Raw genomic sequence first — 18,396 nt, forward strand, 5'->3', positions numbered from 1 at the left:
TTACTAAATAATCAAGTATTCATAACTTTTTTAAATTATATCATTTTTATAATATTAAAATAATCTAAGAAATTTGAAACCACTTATTTACTAATAATAATAATAATAATAATAATAATGCAACAATATATAAGTATTTTAATTAAAATCGAATTTATAAAGCATAAACTAATATGTAACTTTGTATTCTTTTCGGGTCATTCAATCTGAGTTTTCGACTTTCTTTAAACTATTTGATAATTTAGGGATTGTTTACCTAAACACTTACCTGGTAAGCACTTATCAGTAAAATTCAACATTATCGCTTACTTACCGGGTAAGATTTTATTTACTAAATCGCATCGTATGCAACAATTTATCCCGGTAAGCGCTAACCATGGTAAGAGTCCTCGTCCTCACTTACCGGATAAGACTCTTGATTCTTGTCTTCGCTCTTACCGGGTAAGATTTTTAGTCCTTGTCGTATTCATCCGGTAAAGTAAAGTGATTTAATAAGCGCTTACTCGGGTAAGCGTTTGGTAAACGGCACCTTAATAAAATTAGTGCCGGTTTAATCAGTTTCAAATTATTAAGTTAAGTAACAATCAAGTCATTGCGACCTTTTGAAAGTGTGAGCTCAAATCTCTTTAAAAACAAATGCATGTAAAAGCTTGTTTGCAGTATCAAAACAAAACCCAATATTCACTTTTATGAAAAGCAAAACTCTGTCAAATTCGAAATGTTTCCCTTCTCCCTATGAGTTTAAGTGTCGTTTTCAGATCAAATCGTACGACAAATAAATACCATGACGGAGAATCAAGTATTCTTTTTGTCAAAACTGTTTGCAATATGCCAAATATTTTGTTCACGTTTCTCGAATATTTCATACGTATCAAACAATGTTTCACGTTTTTTTATTTATCGTCATTTCGATCTATGAAATCTGAAGATTCTTTCTTTCCTCCTCATTGTTCCACTATAAATCAATACTTTATCGCTTTTTAACGTCATTTTCACAATTTCAATGTCGACATTTTTGGTTTACTTCCTAATGGTTCATTGATTTCAGTCCCTTTAAATTCCAAACCCACTATCGGTTTACTTGGTTGTAAACTTTAGAGCCTCGTAAAATTAGTTGAGGTGTATGCAAATTATCTCGAGTTTAAAAAAAATAAAACACTTTCGATTTTGAAATATCTAATAAATGATATGATTTATATTTAATAATAAAATTGTGTTTTTTTAATACTGTGAGTCAAGGTTCTAAATAGCGTGAGGCGTGACGTGGCGGCGATGTCAAGCCTCAAGCTTTAAAAGGCACGACGAGGTAATACCGTTTTTCAAGGCGTGACTTATGACGACAAATCTCTATATCATATATATATATATATATATATATATATATAAACATATTTTTTCTACTATTAATCAATGAATCAATTATAATAAACAATTTAAGTTATATGTTAATAACTAACAAATAAGACATTAAAAAGATAGGAAAATCAAATTCTTACAAAAACCGTGCATTACGTCGTGGCGTGCCACAAGCCTAACATGACATGAGACATAAGGCTTGAGTCACGACGCACCATGACGGAAATTGCGACGAGCCTTGAGGCACACCGTGACGGATGTTGCGACGAGCCTTTTAGAATAGTGAGTTTATCTTAAGTTGTTAATAAAAAAACCCGTATATCGAAATTTTATTCTTTTCTTAAAGTTTAATATAATCAAGAATATTACATACTTGTTTACTAGTTAATCAAATTCTTTTCTTAAAAAAACTAAGCGAAAAGTCTTGAAAAGCCCAACGAATTTTTTGATTCTAAGCGATTATTTTTATGGACATTTTTTTGAACAGATAGATTTTTCCAACTTGGTGAATCCGATTCACTGATCTTCAATCGGTTTAATTTATCATCGAACTATTTTGATGTCTTTCTAACTTCTTTTTAACTAGTCTTCGATTTTGTTGAATGTGATAGGTTTGGATCAATATGGATTCCGATAAACACGTTTAAAATAATACGAATGGAATATAATATTTATAAGTACACTTGCATTCCAATTTGTCAAGAGCAAATCAATGATTTAAAAAATTGGTGCTTTTTACATAAATGACTTATTCTAATAAGTCCAGGATATAAGACATTCGATTGGTGTCATCATCAAATCCATATAAATAAGTACAACAAGTTCTTAGACCCTATCTCTAGTGGGAGGTAGGGGTGAGCAGTGGAACCGGGTACTCATTTATGGAACCAAAACTGCCTTCAACTGTCGGTTTTGGAATCGGAACCGATATGAGTGGTTCCGGTTCCTAAAATACGGAACCGATTGAGAAAGATTTTGGTTCCGGTTCTCAATTTTTCGATACCGTTACCCACCGGAACCGGTTCCGGGACCGGCAGATACCCTGAACTGGAACCGGCAGGTACCCGGTATTTTTCAATTAAAAATAATAATTGAATTCTTATATATAATTTGTGTAGTTTTTTATGTAATTTGTGTAGTTTTATGTTAAAAATATGTACAGTTTTTTATATAATTTGTGCAGTTTTTTTATATAAAATTTGTGTAGTTTTTTGTTAAAAATATGTGCAGTTTTTTACGAGTTTGTGTAGTTTTTTGTTAAAAATATGTGCAGTTTTTTACGAGTTTGTGTATTTTTTTTAACACTCAATTATTCACAGGTACCGTACGAGGTTAAGGATGCAATGGGTATGCAAGAAGTTGAAACGAGATTCAGAATTTGAGATAAAATGATTCGTATTTTTTTCAAATTGTGTGTTTAAATGGATTCGTAATATGTAATCGTTAAACTTTGAACATTTACAATTATAATATGTAATCGTTAAACTTTCAACATTTATTATTACTCTATTATGATTTGTAATCGTAAAACAATATTTGTAACCATTTAACTATATAATTTGTATTCTTGTTTACTTATTTAGTATTTTGGCAATGTTTAATTTCTTATTTCTAAATAACAAAATTTTAATATTTTAGGAAGCGGATACCCAGAACCGCCCGGTTCTGGTTCCAGTTTCAAAAATTCAATAACCATTTTAACCGGTTCCGGTTCCTGTCAAATAGGGCGGGTACTCGCCTATGCTCACCCCTAGTGGGAGGTTCCTATAAGTAAAATTTGTAGTGAGTTATAAGAACTACCATCAAGGAAAAAAGTTCTTATTGTAACACCCGTGATTTTGGGCATACCTTTAGATTGATATATAGTAACGAGCCTTTAAAAGTCATTCCTTGAGTGGAATGTACTGGGTCTTAAGAGCTTATGGCATGGACGAGTTCTGGTGGAGAAAAGTTGCATTCTAGAGCGAAACAGAAAATCCCGCTACTTATCCTGCTACCTAGGTCGTGAGAAAAGCCACGCAACTCTCTGTTTCAGCAAAACGAGTTTTTGGACGCAAGCAACCTACCAGGCGACTAAGGTCGCAGGAAAGGTCATGGGAACGTCCAGATCGGGTTTTAAACCCTCCATTCTTCACCTACTTCAGTCCTCTCTCATTTTGGGCGATTTTAGGAGTTGTTGGCAACATTTTGGAGGAGATCTAAGTGAAGTAATGCAAAGGATTCAACATAGATGTTCAAAAATCGACGAGGTAGGCTTCTTAGGTGTTTTGAGATCTATATTTGGATGTTTCGTGGTTTTGAAGCTTGAGTTAATGATTGATACTTCTTTGGCTTGGTTTCGTAGTCTTGAGAAATTTCCTTGGTGGCTTGGTTCAGATCTTCATCTTTTAAAAGCTGAAGAGTTGGATTTGGAATCTAGGTTTAACTTAACCTAGTAAAGTGAATTCAAGTTGCTTTGTGAAAACCATATACATATCAAAATGTTTATTTTGAAGTATTTAATGTGTTTTACTTTATACTTATCAAATGTGTTGAGTATTTGATGAAGTTTGCATATCTAGTAAATTTGGGTTAATAAATCTTGTAAAATGTATATATCTGGGTTTTTGGACATTTTGATAAATAAATCATTAGCGTGGGTTCTTTTGATGATTTATCCTATCAATGGAGATTATTTGGTGATAATGCATTTGAAGTGTATTTGGTTTGGAAAATGCATATTGATAATGTTATGAGACATTTTTGAAATATAAATGGTATGATTTCAGTTGGAAAATGGTTTTGTCCCAACCAATAATGGGTTTTTTAGTTAATCATGTCTTTAGAACATGTGTTTGCATAAACGTTGATTAAATACGTTTTTTATTGATGACTTTTATTTAATAGTTAATTGAATTGTTGAACTTTTGGCTTGGTTTGACTGATATGAGTCTTAGGGACATTTATACGGTTTATTTGCTCTATGTTGAGCTTTAAAGTTATATGCAATTATAGCATATTTATTTGAAATATTACATGTTTTGAGTGTGTAGTCATTCATTTGGGGTCATGTAATTTAGACTGTAATGCAATTGATCCATAAACATAGGAGTCGGTCTTTATTGATTTGAAATAGAATGGTCGTTCCCGCATTGTGGCCAGGAATAGTCATTGGGTCATCGGGGGCCTCATGATGCAAGCTCTTGAAGTAGAACATCTGCCATTAACCCTATGGTGTAATTTCTGAGTCAATTTAATGGGATGGTTATTCCCGTATTGTAGCTAGAAATAGACATTAGGTCATTGAGGGCAACTTGGTACGTCTTATGGGAGTCGAATACTAACCATTGGCCACATATGTAATTTCTAGTGAATGAGTGTACCTAAGATCATTGTGGGCCTTGAGCTATGAATCATGAACAATTGATCCCACTGGGGCCATTGATCCTCAAGATGAGTTTTATAACATGGAATTGTGGCCTACTTTTGTGTTCCACTACTCACCATGGAAATGGTTCTCCCTTGTCACTGAAGGGTGTTGTTTGGGTATTTAGTTTTACCCATGTTTTCTGTGACATGTTGGGTATGAGTATTTTCCATTATTTATGGTTTGAGTATTGAATCTTGTTTATGTTTTGGGCATTTAGTCTCATTTCATTTTTGGGTGAGTATTGGACTTTGGTTCTATGAATAAAAGAACGTTTTGATAAATGAGTTTTCATCACGATAATAAAAGGATGTGCTTTTATACTAAATGTATTTCAATTTGGAAATTATGATTTAAATAACATCTTTTCAGTTTTACCATTTTTATATTTAATATGAAACTGTTTGAACTCACTAGACGTTAAGCCTAACTTTTTTCATTGTCGGCATGTGTATCAAGTCCTTATTTGATGTATTATTAGGAATTTTAAATTAGACGTTATTTCCAAATTTGAGGGCTTTACACTTATACAAGAACTTTGATTCTTACCTTAAATTTTGTGTGAAATGATATTTTATTAGTTTTAGTATATCTAATTGTTGGTCTCAACCATTTTATTTTATGATTATACAAATATATCTGATACAACACTTAAAAAGTTTTAAGAATTCGAAATATAAAGTAAAGATCAAATTGTGTCTGATCCAAATTTATATAAAAATGGAATATAGAAGGCATCGGGATCCGAAATGCCTTATAAGATCCAAATTTTATGGGATCCAAATAGTTTAATGCAGAATGATCAAGTGGTTAGAATGATGAAAAGACTATTATGATATAATGCAAACTAAAATATAGTTGTTTGATAATTGTTCAAAATGAAATTAGAACGCTTAATGGTTTAAGAAGACCCAAGATACAAAATCATTTTTTTTTATTAACCTGGATATCCAACCCACTATGCGAGCCGACTAATCCCAAGGAGACCATCTGATTGCAGATAGCCCAAAGTCGCATTTGAACGTCTGTAGTGGGTTCAAATAAATGATTATTGCAACACATTTTCATGATATTTTCTGTAGTGGGTTCAAACACCACCTTAGATGATAATGACAACTTAAATAAATGAATAATATTTCATCCAAAAAGGAATTGGTAACTTTACCAAATTGTAGTGGGTTCATTTTCATGGAAATTGACAATATATTTCTTTGAAAGGTGCTTTTTGGAAGCTTAACATGATATTTCTATATGGGTTTTTTTTTCTCTGAAATTGATTATTGCAACACATTCAAAAAATAAAATTTTAAAAAATGATTTTTGAAGTGTGTTTGGTTTGAGGTTGTAGAAAAAAGGTTTTATCGAAAGAGAGATTTGGACGATGAAKAGTGCGATTAACCTCTGGAAATAAAACCACCGGAGTTGTCACATGCGTATGTTTGTTTGTTGAGTGGCTTAATTTAGGACTCAAGATTTCGACTTTACATTGTTGTACATATGTTTTACATACTCGTTGTTTGCCAGAGCTAAAACCAGCTCAGGGGAAGGGGACGTTGAATAAGCAAAATTCTAATTAGACCTAACAAGAACAGAATCACGCTCTGTAGGATTTGAACGGAATTGTATGGAATGTCCTACTCCTGCCCAAGCTTTCCGATCACCCAATCCCCTATTTCAGGGACATCTGTTATAGATAGGCCCAAGGATCACTGATTAGTCATACCATTTTAAAAAATTGTAAAAATAAAGGAAATGACCATAATGTCCTCATATGACCAGCATGCAAGGGCACTTAAATGACAACTCTTAATGCGTGTTAGTGACACAAAAACGAAATCTGTAACAAAATGCAAACTATAGAGTGTAGTATATTTATTAAAGTCGAGTAATGAAACCAAAGTTTTCATAAACCACAACGATTCTTGTAATTTACTCTTATTGGACTTAACTATTTGGATTTGAAGAAAACACAAAAATATAACATCTGATTGAACACATAAAATGTTGTAACATTGTAATTTGTTGCCTAGCATCGAGGATCTGAAATGTTATATGATCCGACTTGTATAGAACCTGATTGTCCAGGATCCAGAAAGAGAGAGAGATCAGGATATCCAAAATTCAGCTTGTAATTCGAATAATCAGTCATCCTTCTAAATAATATTTCTATTATAATATGTTGAAGTCCTATTTTGTAATCCGATCTGGTCCACGCATAGCACCTTCAGCAAAATTAAAGACCAGTAAAAGAGCAGTTAGATCGACGCCAAAAGCGGATGGTGAGAGTCTAACTGAAACAAAGACTAGACGTCGAATAGTCAGATGGTTTGACAAATACTAATAGACAAGTGGGTTTAGAGCGAAGACTTAGGGACCAAGTTTCACCCATCCACATTTACCAACTCTATGAGAAGATGCCCGAAATGTCAACCAAAGTAAATAAAAAGTATGTGTATATGTTTTAAGGATGAATTGAAATAACAGTCTACATCATATTGCTATGAAGAGTACAAAGGTATATGGATCAACAAATAAGATGAAGACACACGTTAAAGTTAATATTGCAAGCACTTCTAGTATAAGGGTTTGTTTGTTAGCAGCTCAATAAGCTTAATGAGACTCATAACTTATTTTGACAATTATACATGATTGTTTGTTAATAACTTAATGATATAAAAAGTGTCTTGTTCAGTAAGCTTTTAGAGAAAGCTTTATATAGAAAGCCAATTTTTTTTTCTCCAAAGTTTGACCCCTCCCAATTAAAAAGCATACTCCTTATATATATGAAAAACCCTCCTAAATAGAATCTCTCGATCTATACAGACAAATTAATCCATACAACCAATTTTATCTATAAAGAACTTAATATAAAATCAACCAAACAACGCCTAAATCATTCATCCCATAAGAACCAACACTCAAAAAGTCAAAAACCAAAAATAGCTTAGTCAAACTGATTTTACATTTAATGACAGTAATGAAGTTCACAACACATACCAACACCTTATAAGAAAGACATTATTTTGGTATTAAAATGACAATATCATTATAGATAACAACTATATATATATATATATATATATATATATTTCATTTGTTTGACTTGTAACATTTTCAATGTGTTAGGAGCAAGAGTCATAAAATATAAATATATTTAAATTAAAAGAAATCCAAAACCATTATCATTTATTCTTTTCAAAAGTAGAGGATTTAAATTAAAAGATTTCATAAATAAGTCAATTAATGACACCTTCAAACCATATTTTATGCCAACAAACAGCACAACCTAACATTCTTTACAAATAATATAAAAAAGATTCTTTTTAGGATAAAAGACATTAAAATGTAACAAATTTGGTTAAATTCCTATTATTTTTCTCAATCAATATAATAAGGTTTCAAAATTTTCTATTTTGTATCCATCTTTAAATGATGATTTTGAGACATCTGCAGTTGCATAGTCTTATTTAGTTCTATTCTGCTGCTACTGCTACTACTACTGCTGCTGCTGCTGCAGCATTGCATGTATAGTATAAACTGGTTTATGGTTGAAATTTTATTCAAACAGACCTTAAGGACTTCCATGCTAAAATCAGCAAGAAACATGAGAAACTTTCCAACCAATAACTTGATAGAAAACATACCAAGTTTTGATGTTTGTTTGTTGTAATCATCATCTTAATCCTCCTGCTTCAGCTTTGTCTGTGGTCTCCTGCTTTGTTTCATCAATTTTCAGATTTGCGTTTTTCTCCATTTCTTTTTCGAAAGCTTGTACTTTCATAGTGTGCATCATCTGTTTCATTGTCTTCTCCTCTTCTTTAAGCTGCATTTCCACTATCATTTCAGCCTGCTTATCAACTGGCTTGAAGTATTCGTTAATCGCAGTCTCCTGCACCACCCAACTCTAAATAAGTCTCTATAACATTTCATGGCGAGGTGGAACTGCTTATCAGCATCTCATTGTCTATATTTATGGAAGCTATGTAGATAAGGAGTGAAACCTACCGTCTCCTCTAACTGCTTGTTCACAGCTTGCATCTCCTCCACCATTTGTCGCACCTCAGATAAAATAAGCTGCTCAGGAATCTTTCTAATCTCTGCCTTCCTCCTCTCTGCCTACAAGAATACAGAGCACAACCTATAGTTAACATTACTCACCTTCAAGACGATAAAAAGACAAAAGCTAAAGAATGTTACCGGACATTCTACATTGCAAATAATATTATTTCAGATGTTCGGCATAAAACTAGGGACATCTGAATTGATTTTTGGCACTAAGAGTGCACTTAGTATCTAGACAGGATAGGATAGAACAGTTGTTCAATGTTTGGTAAAAGAACTGAAAAGAACAGAACAAGTAAAACGACCAATTTACCCCTAATAAGTTGTTTATGTATTTTGATTAATTTATGTAATTTATTAAATTATAATAAAATAATTATTCTTTATAACAAAATATATCATTAGAAAGTTTTCGTCAAAACAATTGAAATGACACCAAAATAAAAAGTTTATGTAGTTTCCAATTGTTATATTATCCCTTTTCTACATTATTATTTTTATCATTAATTTATAATAAATTACATAAATAATAAAAATATAAAAGCCATATAAAAATAATATTTTGAGGACAATAAAATGAAAGTTTAAAAAGCATAAAATACAATAAATAAGATTTAAAGTATGAATAAAATGTAAAAAGGAGAACTATTTGATGTTTTAGAAGAGAATTAAGTTTTATTTTAAGGTTATATTGGTAAAATATAAGTTTGGTCCACCTTGTTCCACCCTGTTCCATGGGGTAGGGGTGGAACAGGGTTGTTCCACTTTGTTCCACACTGTTCCCGTTTGTTCCACATAAAAGTCCTGCCAAACCCTGTCTTGTCCTATCCTGTCCAGTGTATCAAACGCACCCTAAAGACAAATATATTTTAATGTCAGAAACAAGATATGTTTTATCCTTCATGTTGTGTGGATAGTAGTTACCATTGATTAATTATCAACGAGTGACAGAGGACTAGAAATCAAAAAACAAAATAACTTGAAAGCTTTAGTTTTGGCTAACTACACAGATACACTAAAAACTAAAATTAGATTTGTCTTTCTTATTCGTATCCATCATCATGTCTTCAATATAACTGTCTATCAAAGTTATATATTGATTGAAAAGAAGAGGGAAAGCTACAGAGCCAAAAGGACCTAAACTGAGCAAACCTTCCATCAGAAACAAGTCAAAGCTACAATACATGTTAGGACTCGATTATATACACTTCTCTTTCATGCACAATTTCTTTCTTAAACTTCCCAACTCTTTCTTATTTGGAGTTCGACCAATGTCACACTAAGACATATAAGAATCGCCAAACTGGATAAAAAGGACATCTTTGACTTGATGTGAAACCTCATACAATAATAAAAGCAAAAACCCTAAAAGAAACTAAATACTTTTCCAGCCTACAAAACAACATACAACAATGTCCCAAGTTTCTACGCAACTCTAGCAAAGTTCTAAATGGCGTGAGGCATGGCGTATTGGCAAGGCAACAGGTCAAGTATCAAGCCTTAGGAGCCATGGGGAGGCCACAATGCTTTTCAAGGCATGGCTTGAGGCGGCAAATATGTATATCACATATATAATTGTATATATATGATAATGTGAAGGATCGTGTGAGAAGGAGAGTTAACTAAGAAGGGATCTCCACCCTTGATCACCTTTAATCTCAAACCCACCCATGAATCACATTTGATACGGGGATTGATCTGGTGCATCTCGGTGCATCTCATCCTAATGTGCATCTAAAGGTGGAGATCCCTTCTTACGCTTCTCACCTTAACTCTCCTTCTCACCGGAACCCAACCCTATATGATAATATAATTATTTATGAACGTATCCAAACCACCTCAATCACCCTTTCGTAAGAGGCACAACTCTTTAACTCCTCATGGGAAGTCAGAATTCGGCAATATGTCAAACATGATGATATACCAAAGGTCCATCTAAGCATCCTCATTTCTGCAACTTCCTCTCATGCACCTTCCTTGTAGCCCAACACTCCAACTCATACAACATAGTTGGTCTAATAGCTATTTTGCAGAAGTTTCCCTTCAATTTTAATATAACCTTCTTGCCACACAGTATCTGGTAGCACTTCACTTCGATCAACCATCTTGATGCAATCCTCAATCATCCCTCCTAAATGAAGGAACCTAGATATTTAAATGTCCTTTTGGGATACCACTTCCCCCCCCCCAAAAAAAAAAAAATTACCATTATTGACTCCTACCCCTCGTAAATACACCCCTAACTGAATTGCACCATACATATTTGGTCTTGGAACAACTAAGACGCAAGCCTTGTTTTTCCAATAATTGTGTCCACTGTTCCAACCTCTCATTCTCCTCTACCTTCAACTCCGCTACTAGCAAATGTCGTTCGCAGATAACATACGTTACGGGACTCTCCTGGATCCCTTGAAAATCTCAACCAAAAAGTGGCTCCCCTACAAATAATAATGGATCTTTCATGGCAAAATTATTTGTTTGTGTGTAATAACATGCACATCAAATACATGTGAATGTATCATACATCCACATGCAGTTTGTATCTTTAAGCGTGTCTAATACATTACTTATACAACTATGTTGTCTGTTTAGTGATAGCAACAGTTGAATCCTCATGGTTGAAAATAGCTCGACTTATTTTGAGATGAAGGTTTGTTAATAAACAAACATCCTAAAAGCTCTTGCTTTGTCACCACTTTTTGAGGTGTCCGACAACACTTTTAGCAACACATATAAGAAACCGCAAACATTAAAGTTATCTCTTGAGATAACCGTGTATTCTGTACCATTTCCAAAGGGATAAGCTCAAGTGACTTTCGATTCCAACATGGATTTACATAAGAAAATTAGTTGCCCCCCACATGAGAATTTGTTATAACCATGTGGGAATGGCGAGCATAATAACACATCAAGACAAATTGGCAAACAGTTCTGGTTACCAATAAAGCCAACCTCCCAATAGGTCAAGGGTTCATACCTCAACAAAGGTAAGGATTGTGCACGAGTATATTCCATTATTCTGTATATAGATATTATCTACTTCAAAAAAAAGTAGAAAGATCGAATTTGCTTTATAACATATGTGGCATACATGCTAACAAATGTTCTTTACGTGTAAACGATATTTATTTGATATATAAGCAGAGAGGTTCTCTTGTAAATAGTATGAAACATTCCTTTGATTATTCATTGAATGATTGTTAAGCATTTAAGAGCGCTATGCTAAACTTCCAGGTGTTTCACTAGTTCCGAGAGTTGTCAGTTACGGACATTATCAAATGGGTTCAAGAGTTTAAAGACGATAATACTTTGGGGGAAAAAGTTGAAATTTTATTTTGTCACTTCAATAAATATTATAAAGTTGCATCTCCCTTCTTACAAATTTCTTGTCACACAGATGAACTATCACATTTCCATTTTTACATTTTCAATGATCTTATTTGACCAAAAAGCAGTTCAAATAGCAAGATTCGTTATTATATTCTTGAGAAATGACAATTAATTTTGTTTTTAATTTACATAAACAAAAAGGGACACGAGTACGTATATGTAGAGGGAAGCAGAAAAATCTAAAAAAAAGGCAAATGTTAGTATGTAAGTAGGAAACCAAACACAAACTCAAGGTCGATTAGAAATATTACATCTATTGCCCTTTGTTACCCTACCTCACTAGAAGCCTAAAATATGATATGATTACGTCCATTGACTACATGTATAAGTGATCATCATAAACACTCCATATAGTCCCATGGGCCATGGCAGAAAATAAGAGGTTAAACATGAGCATTTGATCTTCAAACTTGTAGCTTCTAAAAATACGTAATACATGTCACCCATACAAACCCTCATACCTCAAACAGTTTACCTTCATCCCAACAGGTGAATAATTGAAAATTAAATAGTAAACCAACAATGAAAAAATTCAAGTTTCTGAAACTTCACAAAAATCAAGGATACGAGCAAAATCGAGAAGACGGCTTACCTCAATAATACGCTTTTCGAGCTGTAATCGCTGGGATCTGATACGACGTTCTTCATAGCCCGATAAAACCCTAACGTAAAACATGGCTTTCTTCCCAAAGTCCATCAACTTATTCATGGTTTTTCTTTTTTGGTGGCGCTCAAGTTTATCAACGTGAGATGTCAAATATGCAACGAATTTCTGTAATTTGACGTTTTAATACCATTAGGGTTTTTAACTATGAAAACAATTTCATGACATGTAACAGTTTAATTTAATGTTTACTGCATTACAAATTATGTTTTACAAATGTGATATGCATGTTATAAAAACTCTATAGCACACAAAGCCTTTGGCTAACTATTTCTATTATGAAAACTATGCATGTACCTTAGGATCAGAATTATAAAGTCGTACTTGTATGAAAAGTAAGGAGAAAGTCTTGGTCAGAATCAGTACTTTCTAAGTTCTTGTACTTGTGAGTTAAGATGTGATTAAAGCTAGAAATAATCAGCAGAATCTTCATAGTAAACTATTTGACAGTGTCTTTTTATATCACTACTGCTAGTGACAACCTGGAAAAATGGGTGTCAAACCTGTGGAGAAAAATGTTGTTCTATCACCCACAAATGAAGATGAGAAATGAAATAAATTAAATAAGCGGCTTTTAGTTTCATGTTTTGCCATGCGGCAATCAATCTTGGCTAATGATAAATGATGTGTCCCTAGAAATTAATTTGGCGAAACATAAGTGTTGGGTACTAACTTTAGGACCTTTAGGTTATCTGGTGCAAGTCTAAACCACTTCAAAAACCCATGCCTCACAAGTGTGTCTTTGACTTGGCAAGGCAAAATGTATGCAAAGTTGTTAAAGGCTCAAGGCGCACTTAAACACAAAGGGATCCCGGGGCCTAGGCGTGAGTCGCAAGCGTGACGAGCGGGCCTCAGAAATGTGAGGTGCATCTTATAAAAACAATATATACACACACAACTCAAATATGCAGCAAATACTAGAGTGCGGCAACCAACAGTACTTGGATAGAGGCAAAAGGGAGAAGGGTTTAAAATGTGAGCCATGAGGGAAAAGTTTCAAGGTTTGGGTATTTACAGAGAAAGAGGCTTTAATTTATAAGAACTGGGTATTTAATATTAGGGTTTGACTTATGTCATCTACTTAATAACTCTTCTTTTAAGAAGTCTAGGAGATAAGATGATGAGAAAACTTATTCAATATTGGGGTTTGACTTGGTATCTAATAACTCTTTATGAGGCACGCCTTACGCCCAGTGGAACACAAGGCACAGGCCCTTAGTGAGTCTCGTAAATACGCCTAGCCTCGACTTCAAAAAAGCCCAAGACCTTGAGCCTTGTGAGCCTCAGAGCCTAGGTGCACTTTTAACAACTATGAATGTTTGTTTTCAAAAATTTCTTTCAAAACCCTAAAAAGATTATGCATTTCTAGGAACATTCATACAACAAAAATAATAAAATGTACCCGTTTTCAAAATAATACTTAATATTTTGTGTAATTCGACTGTGCAGATACCTTGAATCCTACATCGAAGCCTTACATCAGAAACACTCTCACATAAGCAATGGGGTATCTATTACTGGGAGTTATTTGTTTGAGTTAGCCACAAGTTATAGCCTCTCTGGAAGATTTAGTTTAATTTTAGCAAAAGGCAGCAGCAAAAACAAATCAAGTAATAAACAACATTCAGTCACTCATCATCAATATTCAATATTCCAGTTTCCAAATGGACGTAACCAAAAAGGAGCAAACTGCAATTCTGAAATATCAAGTATAATGATATGAAACATTCATCATTCATCTACAAGCCATGACAAGTTCTATATTTCCAGCCATTTTCAAGCTTTCAAGCTTTCCAATCAAGCTTTTCAACCAAGCAATTTGGAGAAAAACAACGTTAATTGAGAAGAACCCTAATCTATGTTGGTTAATTAAACAAAAACAAGCAACCCTAACCTAGAAGAACCCTAATTGAGAACTGAGAATAACCCTAACCCTAATCAATAAAAGCGCAGAATGATTTGAAGAAAAAAAACGAGAAGAAAAACGGTAGAACTCGTTTCATTTGAAGAAAAACTAGAAGAAAAACGAGAAGAATCGTTCTAATATGGAGAAGAAAAAAAACGACTTGAAAAATCGATTTGAATATGGAGAAGAACGATAGAACTCACCTTTGATTCCAATCTGGAGAAGAGGTTCGATTTGAAGAAGCGATTGCAAGGATGGAGACTGGAGAGAGCGCACAGAGAAGTGGATGCCGGGTTGAGCCAGTTTGGTGGTATATGAAGATTGAAGGAGGAGACCGGCGAGAGCAAGGGGAAAGTGACGAGAAGGCTAGGGCATGAAGATTGAAGCGTCGAAGAGGAGATGTCGCCCGGATTTGGATTTTAAATCCAGCCCATTTACTAAGGATTTCAAAATCCCTTGTTTACGGGATTTTAAAAAGTACACGGGATTTCAAATCCTGATCAGTTAGCAAATCAATCATGGGATTATAATGGATTTTAAATTTAAATCCTTTTAAATCCGTTTTATTCTGTCAAACCAAACGCATCCTAAGAGTTCTGGGGTTGAAAATGCTCATTTTAGGTGTTTTCACTTATTTCGGTTTGGCACGGTTATAAGTTAAATGTTCGTGTTCAGATGAGTAAAAATAAAACTGTTTATACTTATGTCAAACCGGTAATAAGCAGTTTTTGATAAGTTAATCTTTCTTGACTTATGAAAAACTGCTTATTACCAATTTACCATTTTAACCATGTTTTATTAATGTTTGTTAATTATTAATCTTATTGATATAAATTTTTGTTAAAGATATTATTATAAATGATGAAAAATAAATTTTTACATGTTAAAAAATCAAATGAGTTAATAACCAATCTCAAACACTCTCGTAAGTCAATAATATAGAAGATTGTTTTTTTTTTTTTGTCATTTTACATATATAAGCAAAATTTGCCAAACACTAAAAAACAACTTATCATCTAATTGTTTTTTGGTATCGCTATAAGCTAATCCAAACACTTTTTAAAAAATTCTGGTTTGATACCACATAAGTTAATAAGCACTTTTACAAAGAAGCATAAGTTGTTTTAAATAAGCAATCTCAAACATATTACTCCTTATATTATGTCAAACTAAACCATATTTTTCATTTTCATTTTCATTTCTGTTACTCATCTCTCGATACTTCCAACCAAAATACGCCCCTGGGTCTAACAATTTGGCGTTGACATGAGATCGACCTGCCTAGCCAATACCTAAATACGCCCCTGGGTCCAACAATTTCATGAGAATACCAATAATATGCATACATATGAAACAACCGTATTATTGCAATAGTCCAGTATTTTGTAAATCTCAAAAAACGAAATTACTCAATAACTAAAAAAAAGATCGGTAGAGCAGATAGCCGTCTACCCAAGAGATCACGACGACCATCAAAAGAAGTTGAAATATTAATCTAAGACTCGCTAGACCAAATTCATTCCAAAGAAAAGCAATCAATCTTCGTTTTACATTAATCGTACTACGATTTCTTCTCTTAAACTAGTTGTATATGTTTGGTTAGCGGTATTCCCATGCAATTGACCTCTTCAACCTCGTCATCATCATCATCATTATCATCATCCCCTTGATTATTGGTTTGATCATATTCAGAAACTAACTCATCGTTTAAACTCTCCTTCTATGTGAATTTGTAAACTGCAAAACATGCAATAACAACATTCCTTTGAAGCTCAAATTAAAAGAGGGTCGTTACCTTCAAGACTGAAAAGCATGCTTTGAAGATACCGTAAGCACGTTTGATGACATTTCTAAGTTTTGCACGAGAATGATTAAATTGTTCATATTTGTTCATTGAATGTCTGCAACGAAAACCTCCAAGCCAATATTTAGTAGTACATTATTGTACCATAAATCATCGAGTATTAGTATAACGCAACATCACAAAGATAATATTTATCTAATAACATAAAATAGTTAACAATATAAATATAGCAAAATATTACCTCTAAATTGTAGATATAACTGGAGGAGAAAATAAAAATTCAATATCCACATATGTTATAGCATCAGGCAACACTCTAAAATCATGTACAACCTCTTCTCACCATGTAACAATTATTTTCTAACTTGCAGGCTTGTCAACTCAACTGCAAAATAAGATAACTATGACACAGTGATAAGTGTGCAAAAGCATACACTTTAGCTCTTAATTATAACTTTATTTCATTTCATTTTACACATTTCTCAATTCTATATTGAGTCATTTATGTCTTATTTTGTAGTTTCACATTCATTGGAGCTAGGATGCGGGAATGGTACTGTTTTTATGAATTTGGTGAACAAAATGCTGACATAAGCATTGTTGTAGCAGGTATATACGTTGTTGCGGCACTAGACACTAGATATTGGCACAACTGGCTCAATCCCGTTGAATAATTTGAAAAGTCAAGTTTTTAATAAAAGCATCTTCTAGTACTGATAGCAGACGATTTAGATGGAAGATGTCACTGCAAATATACTTTAACCTTTTGTACTAAAACATCTTTTGTACTAAGACACCTTTTCTATTAGGTTATTAACAAATGAATATTACCCACTAGTACTTTTGATTCATCTCTTGCTAGTATGCATGTATGTATGTATATATATATATATATATATATAGGGTATATTTCTTTTACAACCTTGTGCATTTGTATAACCTTTGCAACCCAATTAATTGAGATATTTATAGAAATGTTTGGAGTTCATTTATTATGATTTGAATATTTATGGAATATGAATAGAGTTTATTAATTATGAATAATACTTTATATTAGGAAACAATTAATTGATTAAAAATTGAATGGTTGAGATGAGGGTTGTATAGGATGTAGGAATGGCAAAAGGTGTAGAATAACATATATATATATATATAAAAGGGGGTAGTCTTTTGTGTAATAGTAACAGCTGAAACAATGTCACTTTGTCATCAGGAGCAAAGCTTCATCTAAGCTTTGGGTCCTTGTTACATTTTTATATCATTTTGCAAGTACCTTTAAGTGTTATTCATCACTGTCAGTTGCTACAGCAACCTTTCCAGCTTTCTCTTTATTTTTCGTGCATAATTTACTTTTACGTCATTTACATTCAGTCATTTCTATTTATGTCATTTATTTTTAATCACTTACATTCAGTCATGCTAGGCTAAATACCTTAGTATGGGTATAAGTGAAGGTTGTGATGTTACGCCAAGTGTTAGTTGATGATTGCTTGTTAATAACAATTTATTTCACTATTCACAAGTAATATCAATATTTAATCTGATAATCTTTGACAAATTGACACATGTTATTTTATTCAGATGAGTTGGACTTAAAATTAAGACAACACAAATATTTTTACTAAGTGTGTTATAGAGATGATAAATAGTCGCCGTAATCTTATAAGTTGCAAAACTATATGGAAAGAAAGGCAGAATATGTAATAGTTTGAGATTGATATATCACCAAGTGCACTTCCAACATATGATCTAATATGTACTTCATTTGAAGGCCATTCAATCCAGTAGTGTTGTAAAGAGATATTTAT

General features: G+C 33.0%; 1 protein-coding gene across 3 annotated transcripts; it reads right to left on the reverse strand.

Moving 5' to 3' along the window:
- Nucleotides 1–6,224: 6,224 nt before the first annotated feature.
- On the reverse strand, nucleotides 6,225–15,193 carry LOC112523076. Of its 3 annotated transcripts, none has more exons than XM_025132517.1 (5): nucleotides 14,988–15,193; nucleotides 12,807–12,986; nucleotides 8,768–8,878; nucleotides 8,407–8,651; nucleotides 6,225–6,446 (listed from the first exon to the last, which is right to left on the reverse strand). In XM_025132517.1, the coding sequence occupies exons 2-4, from the start codon at nucleotides 12,921–12,923 to the stop codon at nucleotides 8,436–8,438; spliced, it is 444 nt and encodes a 147-aa protein (XP_024988285.1). In that variant the 5' UTR covers nucleotides 12,924–12,986; nucleotides 14,988–15,193; the 3' UTR covers nucleotides 6,225–6,446; nucleotides 8,407–8,435. The 3 variants fall into 3 exon arrangements, with proteins under 3 accessions (XP_024988285.1, XP_024988284.1, XP_024988283.1); XM_025132516.1 differs by lacking the exon at nucleotides 6,225–6,446 and adding an exon at nucleotides 6,602–6,984; XM_025132515.1 differs by lacking the exon at nucleotides 6,225–6,446 and having other exon boundaries at nucleotides 8,103–8,651.
- Between the last annotated feature and the right edge of the window lie 3,203 nt (nucleotides 15,194–18,396).

Source organism: Cynara cardunculus, assembly GCF_001531365.2.
Source record: "Cynara cardunculus var. scolymus isolate 2C chromosome LG 12, CcrdV1, whole genome shotgun sequence".
In the NCBI taxonomy this organism is placed as follows: Eukaryota; Viridiplantae; Streptophyta; class Magnoliopsida; order Asterales; family Asteraceae; genus Cynara; species Cynara cardunculus.